The following is a 13,225-nucleotide window of genomic DNA, read 5'->3' as shown; positions in this document are numbered from 1 at the left end:
TCTAATCTGACATTTTAAACCACTTTTTCAGCCCAAGTTCAAGTGCCACCTCTTATAACAAGTCATAATTCAGAATTTAACATTCCCCTCCATTGAGCTCCCAAAGCACCTTACCTATATTTACAGCAATCATCACACTCTGCTCTTTTTGGTAATTTTACTATTTGATTAAAGAGACACATATGTACTTTATCCATGTCTCCTCTACTAACTTGTAATCACTTCAGGGATTACATACTGTTCCTCTCCTTTGAATGAAAAAGAACTCAAAAATGTTTTGTTAGACTGAATGCGTTCTCCCTTATAGTTCTCTTAGGATCTTTTTCTTTAGACAACACTGACTTGGAAATGTCCAACCTGGGATGATAAATGATCCATTATTTCTGCAGGTAGTCATGCGTTAACCATACGTTTTTATTATTACCTCTGTGCACTTCTTAAAATCAGGGGGCATTACAGTATTTTATTTTTAAAGTAAGGCAGATTATTAAAATCATTCTAATAAATTTCACTTTATTTTACTAGTATCACCTACCAAGGTAAATAACTCCCTATAAGCAAAATTCCCTATTCACTTCCCTTCTCCATTATACCTAATTAGAATTATCTTCACAAACATTTAACAGTGCTATGTTGCTATTTTAACACATGTAACACTAAAGAAACATTGTAACTTGAGGCTTATTTGCAAGGATTTGTGTTGGAATATTATAGTAACAACCTGAGCATATACTAGCCTTGTCTCTAACAAGACTTCTACTTTCCACTTTCGGTTATGGAAAATGGTTCAAGCAAACTAAAACATTCAAGTTTGAAAACACCTTGGTTCTAACAGACTCCAAAACAGGTCTTTTTAACTCTAATTACAAAAGTACTTATCCCCACATTTTCTAAACACAAACTAACCTATTAAAACTTAAAAAGAAACACTTATCCTAAACCAATAGCCCAAAATAACCCATGACTCAAAGATCAGAAAAACACAGAGTTAAATAATTCTCTATTACACAACCATTAAATTTTTAAATGACTTACTCAAATCTGTTAGACGTTTAGGTGATCTGCCTCTTTCAGAAGACCGGGATCGCTTACGACGGAGGGGAGATCTGCTAAACCTTCTTCTCAAGGGTGTTCGTGATCGCCTTAATCTGACTGGTGATATACTAAAGCTTCGTCTTCTTACCACAGACCTTGATCTTCTCCGACGGCTAGGAGTGCGGCTCCGTCGGCTTGGGGTACGGCTCCGTCGGCTTGGGGTGCGGCTCCGTCGGCTTGGGGTGCGGCTCCGTCGGCTTGGGGTGCGGCTCCTTCGACTTGGGGTGCGGCTCCGTCGGCTCGGGGTGCGGCTCCGTCGGCTCGGGGAAATACTGAAGCTCCTTCTCCCCACAGATCGAGATCTTCTTCGACGACTCGGAGTGTGACTCCGACTCCGCCGACTTGGGGTGCGACTTCGAGCTCTGACAGTTTTCCGGTTATCCCTGGAGCTTGATCTTTTTCTTTTTCTTTCCCTGGACTTGGATCTGTGCTTCGGAGATCTTTTACGTTTCTCTTTTGATACAGATCGCCTTCCTCTAGACTTAGATCTTGACCTGCTGCTCCTTCTTCTGCGTCTTGAACGTGACCGTGAACGTGTTTGAGAGCGATGAGACTTAGACTTAGATGATCTCTTCCTTGCCCTAGAACGAGACTCACTGGTACGCTTCCGTGATTTGTGTTCAGAAGATTTGGACCGCTTACTTCGAGATCTTAATGAAGAGTCTCTTTTCTTCTCTTTTTCACCTTTATCACGGTTCTTATTTTTCTTGCTTTTTTCATGTGTGTCTTTAACTTTTACAAAAATTTCATAATCATCTTTTTCCTCTGAAGATGACTCTGAAGCTCTTTCTGGTATATTAACTACAACTGGACTGGCAGCAGATTTGTCACGTTCAACTTCACTCGCAAGTAAAGGTCCTTCAATACCAGCTCTGAGGCTAGTAAGACGTTCCATGTCCTTAGGAAGTAATGGTCTTACTAAATCTGCTTCATTAATATCATCAATACTGGCAGAAAATCCTGAACCAGATAGTATCTCTTTAGTAGGGAGAGGTCCTTCTTTATCTGCACTACTTTCTTTAGGGCTGAGAGCAACTGCTATCTGGTCACTCTCTTTCATAGGTAATGGTCCTTCTGCATCACTACTAATAAAGTTATTAGACGATAAGTCAAGATGAATGTCTTTAGCAGGCAAAGGTCCCTCTATGTCAGCCTCACTGCCACCACTGGGGCTCGTGGAAATTACCATGTCATGTTCAGTGTCTTGAGTATTTAAAGATACTTCAACATCATATTTACTAATTGAACTGAGAGCAGATGCTGTGGCAAATTCAATACCCTTACTAGTTCCCATTGTATCAGGTTCAAGAGCAAGAGGGCCAGTAGAAGATAGAGTTCCTCCTACATCAGTTTCACTAACACTAGGGCAGGTATCCAATACTGTGCATTGTTTAGTCTCACTCGTGGGCAAAATTTTCTCTTCACCAATTTCACCAACAGCACCAGTACTGGCAGCAGACACTGTGCTATGTTCCACCTCATTAGCAATTAAATGATTATTTATATTAAGGTCTATATTTATACCATGTTCACTTTCATAAGAGTTATTCTTCAGGTGTCCTTCAGCATATGGCTCTACTTCTGAATGCACAGTAATCTCCTGTGTGCCAATCTCTGGAGCACGAGTTTCATCACCAGATAGTAAATTTATTCCTTTTAGAACACTAGACTCCAGCATCACTGGTGCAGACTCTAAAACCATCTCAGTTGGTGTTACTTGAGTCTGCTCTGAGACAGTGACTGCAGGTTCCAAAATTGTCACAGTGGATTCTGGGACAGAAACAGATGGTTCTGAAATAATCACGTTAGGTTGAAGAACTGACACTGCTGGTTCCAGGACAGGCACAGCAGGTTCCAGGGCAGAAACTGGCACATGAATGGTAACACGCTCTGGCTCAACCAAGGCCAGAGGCTCTGGGACAGCCTCAGCCGGAGGCCCTGGGGCAGACACAGCCAGGGGCTCCCTGACAGTCTCGGCTGGGGGCTCTGGGACAGCTTCGGCCGGGGACTCCGGGACAGCCACAGCTGGGGGCTCTGGAACAGCCACAGCTGGTAGCTCTGAGACACCCAGCTCAAGAGTGCTCTGTGATGGCTCTGGAATAGTTACTGTAGGCTCTAGCACAGACATAGATACCTCTGAGGCAACATGTCCTGAAGCTCTCATGGAAGCAAAGGTTTCTGCTGTTTCTGACATAATAGAAGTCTCTGATGTTAACATAGTTGGTTCAGCTGACATAGGAGTTTCAGATAACAAGTAAGTCACAGGTTTTTCTGGAACAATTTCATGTTCTTCTGCTACTGCAGCAGACTCTACAGATGTGGATGTAGCCGAAGACTCTGGCTCTAGTGGTGGCTCTGGAACAGTCACGGCAGCCTCTGATGGTAACACTGAAGGCTCTGATGCTGACATTGAATAATTAGCAAGTACTACCGAAGGCTCTGAAATCTCATTTTGACTCACAGGAGGTTCAGGCGGCGGTACAGACTCTTCAGGAGGTACTGCTGTCATCTCAGATGGCCAAGCATTTTCAGCTGTTAACGCTGACTGCTCAGTGGGTAATGTGGGACCCTCTGGCGGTTCCTCAGGAGGCAATGGTGGTGTCATCGGTGGCTCCTCAGGTGGCAATGGTGGCATTGTTGGAGGCTCTTCAGGAGGCAAAGGTGGCACCATATATGCCTCCGTGTATGTATCAGTGTAAGAATCAGTGTAAGAATCAGCTGCCATAGACATCATTGAACGATCAGCAGTATAAGATGACATCATAGATCGGTCAGCTGCAGAGTACGATGACATCATAGACCGGTCAGCAGCAGAGTACGATGACATCATAGACCGGTCGGCACCCATGGACATCATAGATCGGTCAGCCATTGGGGACATCATGGAGCGCTCATAAGCTGACATCATAGAGCGTTCATAAGCTGACATCATAGAACGCTCAGCCATAGGGGACATCATAGAGCGCTCATAGGCTGACATCATAGAGCGCTCATAGGCTGACATCATAGAACGCTCAGCCATAGGGGACATCATGGACCGCTCATAAGACATCATAGAGCGTTCATAAGATGACATCATGGAACGTTCTGCAGCATAGGACATCATCATAGACCGTCTAGATGCTAACATCAGGGGTCTAGGTGCTAATCTATATGGTCTGGGAGCTATCCTATAGGACCTGGGTGCTATCCTATATGGTCTAGGTGACATCCTATAGGGATCAGGAGTTAGTCTGTAGGGATCATGGCCTAATCTATAGGGGTCTTGCCCTAACCTGTAGGCATCATGACCTAGCCTGTAAGGGTCATGACCTAACCTATAGGGATCCTGAGCTAACCTGTAAGGATCCTGAGCTAACCTGTAGGGATCAGGAGATTTTGAACCCAACATAGCAGAATCTTGGGTACTAGATGCTAACATCTGGGCATCCATGGTACCAGACGCTAACATCTGGGCATCCATGGTGCCGGAAGCTAACATTTGAGAGTCCATAGTGCCAGACGCTAACATCTGGGAATCCATAGAGCTAGTCGCTAACATCTGGGAGTCCATGGTGCTGGTTGCTAACATCTGGGAGTCCATGGTGCTGGTTGCTAACATCTGGGAGTCCATGGAGCTGGTGGCTAACATCTGGGAGTCCATGGAGCTGGTGGCTAACATCTGGGAGTCCATGGAGCTGGTGGCTAACATCTGGGAGTCCATGGAGCTGGTGGCTAACATCTGGGAGTCCATGGAGCTGGTGGCTAACATCTGGGAGTCCATGGAGCTGGTGGCTAACATCTGGGAGTCCATGGAGCTGGTGGCTAACATCTGGGAGTCCATGGTGCTAGAGGCTAACATCTGGGAGTCCATTGTGTTGGACGCTAGCATCTGGGAGTCCATTGTGTTGGACGCTAGCATTTGGGAGTCCATGGTGTTGGATGCTAACATATGGGTCTCCATGGTGTTAGAAGCTAACATATGGGATTCTTGGGCCATCAAGGGATCCACTCCTACTGTTATAGAAGTCTCCCCCACTAATGTAGTAGGCAGCTCCTGTGCTACCGTATTATAGGATTCCAGCGCTGTCGTCGAGGGCACCTCCAGGGACTGCGACACGGTCATCGTTGACAGCTCCGTTGTCACCACAGACTGAACAGAGATCTCCAGCGCCACAGTTGCCACAGGCTGCCCAGGCAACTCTGGCGCTCCAGGCTGCCCTGGCAACTCCAGCACCCCTGTTGCCAGAGGCTGCCCCAAAAGCTCCAGTGCTCCAGCTGCCCCAGACTGCCCCGAGAACTCCAGTGCCCCAGTTGCCATGAGCTGCCCAGGCAACTCCAGTGCCCCAGTTGCCACAGGCTGCCCAGACAACTCCAGTGCCCTAGTTGCCGAAGGCAGCCCTGGCAACTCTGGCACCCCAGTCACCGAAGGCTGCCCTGGCAACTCCAGCGCTGTCGTTGCCACTGGCTGTCCTGGCAACTCCAGCACCATCGCTGCCTCAGGCTGCCCCAGCAACCCTGTTGCTGTTGTCACCTCAGGCTGCCCAGGATGTTCCATCGTTGTCATCCCCACAGGTTGCTCCAACTCTGTCGTCGTCACAGGTTGCTCGGTCAACTCCATTGCTACTGTTACGGCAGGCTGCCCCGGCGACTCTACTGCTGCTGTCACCGCAGGCAGCCCTGGCAACTCCTGTGCCATCACAGGTGGCTCTGATACCTCCTGTGGTGGCTCCAACCCCACGGATGGTGCTGGAAGCCCTGGCAATTCCTGTGACAACTGTGGCACTGATGTCACAGAGGGCCCCGGCAACTCAGGCACTGCTGTCGCAGGGGGCCCTAGCAACTCAGGCACTGGGGTAGAAAGGGGCCCTGGCAACTCTGGCACCGGGGTAGCAGAGGGCCCAGGTAACTCCAGCACTGGAGTCACAGGGGGCCCCTGCAACTCCGGCATGGAGGTCGCAGGTGGCCCCGGCAACTCCATCGCTGAGGCCACCGACGACTCCAGCAGCTCCAATGCTGTTGTCTTGGGCAGCTCCAGCAACTCCTGTGATCTTGTCATGGATGAATCTGCAATCTCCGATGGTACTTCTACAGGCTGCTCTGGCAATCTTAGTACTTCAGTTGCAGATGACTCTGGAAAATCCATTGGTGTTGATGTGCTTGGCTCAGGGTATGCCTCAGGTGTCTCTGATGATACCGCAAGGGTTTCTGATGGTTCCAGCACTTTCACTACTGGAGGCTCTAACGTGATCTTTGATGGCTCTGGAGGTGTGCTCTCTGAAGATTTCAGCACAGATTTCATCTGATACGCCACTGACATTGGTACAGCTGATTCAGATGACTTTAGCGCTACTGTTGTAGTAGGCACTGGTGCTGCTGCAAAAGAATCCAGGGTTTTAGTCACGGATGGTTCCAGCGTTACTGCCACAGACTGCTCTGACTGAACTGAGATTACTGATGAAGATGCAACTGACAGTTCTGCAGTTTTTGTAACTGGCTTCAGAGTTTCTAAAGTGTGTGGCTGTGATACCTCCATTGATACTATAGGAGGTTCTAGCACAACTGCAGGAGATTCACTGGTCTCAGACAGGCCAAATGCTCTTACAGAATGCTCCAGTGCCATCGCTGACGGTTCAGAATCAAACTTCAAAATGGAATCTGATTCTAAATCCATGTTCCCATCATGATGTGATTTCGGTTTTGATTCAGATTCTTCTGGCTGTCTTTTATACTTTTTTTCCTTTTCTTTCTTCTTTTTCTTCTTTTTATTTTTGTGCTTTTTATGCTTCTTTGACTTTTTGGCGGGAATTTCATCAGTAGGATCTGTTTGTACAGACACACATCTACTTTTTCTGGAGGCCTCCTTCAAGTCTGAAATTAAGAGAAATTAATTTTATTTCATCAAACATTCCTCCAAGTAGACTTAGCTAAATCATGTAAGCCAAAATTTACATTCCATGTTAAGACAACATCATTAACACTTCTTGTTAAAGTTACCAAATAAACTATTTTCCATAAACCAATTATCTGAAGACTGACACTTTTCCAATACTTCTACAACTAAAGCCTAGATTAAAAATAAGTTCTTAGTTTATAACAAAAACTTAGAATTACATTAAAATGTGTTTCAACAAAATTCATTTTAAAACAATTATTTTCCCTAGCTCTCAAATTATATCACATTATTTTTAAACGCTATTAAATATCTTTCATATCATCGATGTTAGAATTCCTATAAAAAATGCCAACGTTAAATAATTTTGTGACTTTTATAACAACCTCTATTTATAGAAGAAGCAAAATGGCACTGGCTCTGGAACAAAGTGTCTGCTTTTGGACCCTGAATAAATCCACCACTCACTAGACTGACACTCTGTCTCCCATAGTTAAAGGACAAAGTGAGTTAAAACATACAAAGCACACTGAACAATGCCTGGCGTGTAGTACACGCTCTCATCAATTACTAGTGATTGCTTTTATATAGCATACAAAGGTCTGAACAACAAATGTAAAGCATCAACATGAAACGTGAATTTTGCCTTATTACACCCATGCTATATCCTAATAAAAATAACGTATTCCCCCCCAATAATCTTCTAAAATTACTAAGAAACAACTTTTTATATGTCTGCTACTACCAATAATAATGTCATTTGGAGAAGAAATTTCTTACAGCCTTTAACAAGTAACGTAAGAACATTTCAATCTGCCTATCTGAAAGAGAGTGGTTTACAGTCCACTTTATAACCAGGTGGGATTTACTCTAATGCCAGTATTAAATTAGATAAATCTTAGTGATCCCAGAAAAAGCTGATCAGAATCCTAGCCCATTAAGATTATAGGAGGGAGAAAAAAAATCAGCACACAAGACCTATTCCAAAGCAAAACTAATCATTTACTATACACCAAATGTTAGCTAAGCTATAATTCAATCAATAAAAAGTTGCTAGTGCCATGAATCTAAGTATAGCTAAAGTCTGCTTTTTTTCACCATACCCTATATCAAAAATAATAAAAATTAAAATAAAAAAACCGTACCATACTCCTTTTCTAAAACTAAATGAAGATATTGCTATTTCTGTGGTTGATCATTAACACTTTCATTTCTAAGCATCAATTATTTAATAAACTCCAAAAATGATAAACATCCAAGCAATGATTCCTCTGCATTCACCGCAAACACAAGATAATCTCTATACGTAGTTTATAAAATAAAACCTCCCATGGTTTTAAAATCATTACAAATGTGATCTAGAATCCTGTACCTTCCAAAGTGCACATTTACACAATTGTTCAATGAAAACCCACTTTCAAAATCCTGGCACTGAGGCACTATAAGACTGAATCAAAGTTATGTTCCACCAGCAAAGCAAAGAAGTGTATCAATGTTCATATTTCAGTAACAATTGTATTTTCAAAGGATTCAAACAAATTCTTCAGTAAAACAGTTAAACTAAAACTTAAATTTATTGAAGTTTTAGATCTAATAAACATTTTAAATACCATGCAGTCAAGAAATAATACTGTTAACCATTAAAAAAAAAATCTTCAAGTTTTTGAAACAGCTCATTATCTCCAACTTACCTGGCTTATATCGTAGTTCTGTATCTAAGACCCCAGAAAGTACTTCCTCTATCTTCTGAACTATTTCTTCATTTGGTAGACTCCTGGCAGAGGCAGCTGCATCACCTGCCTGGTTTCCTTCAATAGGTGTATTTGTTTCACCATTGAGCTGGCCTTCACTCCTTCCACTTTACAAGAAAAGTTATCAAAATTCATTAATATTTTTACCACGTTATACAATAAATTTTGTAACTCAATTGATTAAAATCATCTTATATGAATGCATTCACCATTTTTGTATTTATTTCAGATTACATTCGCTACTAGTAGTGCTTCCTTAACACTACTTATAGTTGGTACATTTTTATTTTTACACCAAGTTTTCAGAACTGTGAAAATTAAGAAAAAGTCTTAAAATAAGTTTAGAAAGCTTAGAAAATAAGTTTCTAAGCTCATCTTTTTTAAAAAAATAAAACACTCCCAGAAATATAAACTGATTCAGATTTCAGTTACCTACATATTTATCTCAGGAAAGATAAATTATTGTAAGATCACAATCACAAATCCAAAGAAAAATATATGACCTAATGTTACAACAGAAGCTACAGCCACTATAAAGCCACACCTGTGCATGGATCACAATCACCATCAACAGTATCAAGGAACACAAAGTTAGCCACAGACACATCAAGTAAATAGGGTAACATGTAGACTCTGATCAGACTTAGGTTGATCAGTTAGTGAAATGCCATGAAGATTAAAAACAAAAATACATTTATATAATTTTTACCCAGTCATCAAAAATCCTAGTATAAAAAAAAATTCCTGGAGATCAAAAAAAAATTCATGTAAAACAAGTGACAGTTCATTTATACCAACAGTAAATGAACAGATTGAATGGGTGGCTTAACATATTTTCAACTCACTGGGTCAATTCATTTTTTTTTAATTGGGGTAAAGTGTGTGTGTGTGTGTGTGTGTGTCTTGAAGTGCACATAATCATCCATCATCTATATACACCACAAGTGGTCACTATCAAAAGTCTAGACAGATACCATCATCTATCGCCACACCATTGACCCCTTCACCTCTTCCTCCCTCTTCCCCAACATTCTCCCCCTCTCATAACCACCACTCTGTTTCCTGTATCTATGAGTTTGTTTTTGTTTTGTTCATTTGTTTTGTGGGTTTTGGGTTTTTTTTAAAGGTTGTTTTGTTTTGTTTTACAAGAATCTTAACAAACGTAAGAACATGTCATTTACATGGTCATTTCCACTATTTTTGTATAAATTTGCAAAATTGTTTTAAAAAATAATTTCAAGAACACATTCAATTTAACTTACATTTTAGCTAACAAAACAGATGGAATTATGCTCCACTACCTGATGAAAAGTCTGAATGATCAAAAAAAATTGGTAGTTAACTAATTAAGGAACATTTGGTTTTCTAATACAATGATGCACATAATTAACATTTGTTGACTATTAGTGTCACAAGGTTCTACATTTTTTAAACTCATTTAATTCTAATGAGACCTTAAGATCAGCACTATTATTCTGATTTTATAAATAAGGAATATGAGGCACAGAAAAGACAAGAAACCTTGCTGTAGGTCACACAGCTATTAAGAGGTGAAGCTGCTATTCAAAGCCAGAGCTCATCCTCTTAACCACCATCTATATATAATAAACAACCTATTTTAACTATCTAAATTTCAGTCTCCTTACTGAAATTGACATATGTAAAAATAGATGGGACATAAAGCTCATGGAAATGGCAAATATCAAAAATCTGTTTTTCGACCGATAATGTATTACATGTTATTTGAGGAGCTGAATATTCCTCTAGTAATAAATTGCTTTCTCTGATATTCTTTAGAATTTCCTTCCAAAGCACTTTTCCTAAGCACTTACACATACGTAATTACCTCACTAAAAAGGCAACAGATTTAAAAATCAGAAAAGTACAACTAAAAAAAGTCAGTCTATGAGAAAGTAACCATCTTAAAGCTATCAGGATGTTTTCCTCAAAAGGGATGAAAATTTCAAACCATTAAACATCCATCAACACATTCCTACAGAATTCTACGGAACCATGAAAAAAATGTCCCATAAGTCCCAAAAGACTATGGAGATTGATTAAAGACAACCTTGCTCACAATATATTAGGTGAAAAAACAACCAACACAAGATAATCACATATCACAAGACATGTATGTGCATCTATCCACACAGGAAAAAAAAAAAATCAAAGAACATCAATAACTGTGGTGGTTTTTAATTTTGTTCCTTTTAAACTTTTTAAAATTTTTTCACAACAAAACACTTTCTAACACAAAAACCGATTTTAAAAGGTATAAAAGACATTACAATAAGCAAACACAACCACTTACTGCACGAGACTATTAGAATGTATCCCCCCCAAAATATATGTATTACATATTCCCTTAGCTCAGGTCTTTTCCCATCATCCTGAAAATACAAGCATGTAACAAAATTTTTGAAAGCAATGGAATGAGTAAGCGGATATATTTCCCATTTAAAATACAATATATCCTGTAAAAAATAATCCTAGCAATACTATATCGTTGCTCCAATAACGCTGTTAACTCGAGCGCTTAATTTACAATTGCGTTTTCCGTTGATTTTTATTGCTCCTGCTCTCAACTTTTAAACTAAAACTAGCAAAAACATTTGGACTCGGAACAAATATTTACGTTATACAAAGCAAAAAATACTGAAAGACAACCAGTGAACAACCACATTACCCACACTATTTTCCTCTGAGTAAACAACTATTTCTTTGGAACTCTCTCCTCGTTCAAATTTTGTGGAACCAAGGATAAACTACGTAGTCTACCAGCAATGGCAAAATGGAATGTGTTGTTCAAATATATCAATTGGGGCAACGATAGCAAATAAAAATTTAGATCTACACACAAAGCCCATCTTTCACTTGCTAAATTAAGAAATTAGTAGTAATTCAAAGTCCCCTTCCATCCTCAACTCGAAATTTTTGTCAAAGCAGCTAACATTAATTGAGTTTTTTTAATTTGAATTCCGAAACTTACAATGCTGCCTGGTGGAAGCCACAGGACACTAGGGCCCAAATAATCTAATTAGAGGATCCCGACCCCCAAATGGTCTGAAGCATGCAGTAAAAAGCGGATTTAAGTTTAGTCAAAAAAACGGCCGTTAGAGACCCTTTCCGGTCATAGGCACCGACCGGCGAAATCCGCGGAGGCTGAGAGGGGGAGGGGAAACGCGGCGGCGGAGGAGGAGCTGAGGAGGAACTAGGCCCGTCCCTAGTGGACAACCAGGCCTACTAACTAAAGGGTAGGGGACGACCAAACGAGAGAGAAGAGTGAGCTTCTTAACTCGGTCCTGGAGAAGAGTCTGGGATTACCTCGGAAAGAGCGAAGTTCCTCGCTGGGAAGGGAGGGAGCGGATGGGGGTGGGGGGGGCGGAAAATGGATCCCAGGCCCAGGCGGGGCTGTAGCGGGGCCTGAGGCAGGGAACGACGGCGTCTCTGAATAAAGGTGGTATGGAAGACTACATGATGCCCTATCGATCCCTTGGGAGCAGAAGAGTCTGGGAAGCGCCTACCTTGAAAGCTCCTGTTGAATTTCCCGGAATTTACTGACCACGAAAGACCTAAAAATCTGCTCGATGTTGGTCGCCATGGCGTCCGCTCCGTTCTCTCAACTCCTCCTCGCTAGTCCTCCAGGCTCCCAGAATGCCTCGGGAGGAGGCGCAGGGGCCAATTCCGTCTCTCGCAGTCCTGATTGGCTCCTGTGGGAGCGTCCGGATCTGCACGCTCTGCCAATGTACCAATCAGTGAGCACGGCCCTGCTCTCCTCCGCTGTTTCTGAGCGGCTTGGGTAGAGCTGCTGACGTTTGCGCCGCGCACGACTCTGTCCGCCATGTTAGTGACTGACGCAGGCGCCATTACAGGAGAAATCTCTCGAGGCGACTTTGTCAGTTTAAGTTGTCAGTCCCCAACAATGTTTGGAAGCTTAAGAGGCTTACTTTAGCCACTAAACTCCCGAGATTAAATACTATGAGGAAAGGGGGTAAGAAGGGCAACACGTTGGATACCGGGCCTCCGACATTCCCAAGTTGTTTCAGCAAGGGAGATGCATCCGGGAAAGCATTAATCAGCGCCCGCCCCCACTGAGATGCCAATAGGAAGGACACGATTTTACCCCATGATAGCCTATAATCAGTTTTGTTTTTAAGCAATAGGAAGTCTTGCGCGACCTGCGTTCAAAGCCTGGTGCATGCTAGTCAGGAGCCAGGCGAGACTATCACTGTAGCTGCTCGATTCTGACTCGTTAGCAACACACAATTAGCTAAGTGTGGATTCAGCGTTTTGGGACACTCCCCCTCCTCAGAGACCGGGACGCTCTCCGGGAGGAATAAAGACCTTAGGTGGCACCTGATGCTGTAGTATCACATAAGCACGCAAGGAAGGGCTTGCTAGCTTTGCGCTGGAGTGGGCTCAGGCCGCACCCAAGAATGGGAGGGAACACACTGATTACCTCGCGGCAGAGACCACGGTTTGCGTTGACCAATGGGGAAGCGAAGCC

The 13,225-nt window shown here is 42.5% G+C and overlaps 1 protein-coding gene across 6 annotated transcripts in view; it reads right to left on the bottom strand.

Moving 5' to 3' along the window:
- Positions 1 to 12,589, bottom strand: part of SON (SON DNA and RNA binding protein) — a 32,444-nt gene extending 19,855 nt beyond the window's left edge. For all 6 annotated transcript variants that reach the window (XR_004425077.1, XM_033127174.1, XM_033127164.1 and 3 more), the window contains exons 1-3: positions 12,243 to 12,589; positions 8,659 to 8,825; positions 1,036 to 6,945 (exon numbers count right to left, since the gene is read on the bottom strand). Coding sequence is in view for 5 of the 6 variants with exons in the window: in XM_033127174.1 (XP_032983065.1) it covers positions 1,036 to 6,945; positions 8,659 to 8,825; positions 12,243 to 12,319 (6,154 nt within the window). In the remaining variant the exon portion in view is untranslated. The remainder of the gene's footprint in view (positions 1 to 1,035; positions 6,946 to 8,658; positions 8,826 to 12,242) is intronic.
- Between the last annotated feature and the right edge of the window lie 636 nt (positions 12,590 to 13,225).

The sequence above is a fragment of the Rhinolophus ferrumequinum genome, chromosome 2 (assembly GCF_004115265.2).
Source record: "Rhinolophus ferrumequinum isolate MPI-CBG mRhiFer1 chromosome 2, mRhiFer1_v1.p, whole genome shotgun sequence".
Taxonomy (NCBI): Eukaryota; Metazoa; Chordata; class Mammalia; order Chiroptera; family Rhinolophidae; genus Rhinolophus; species Rhinolophus ferrumequinum.
Note: the sequence above shows the minus strand (reverse complement) of the source record. Positions and strands in the feature narration are given on the sequence as shown.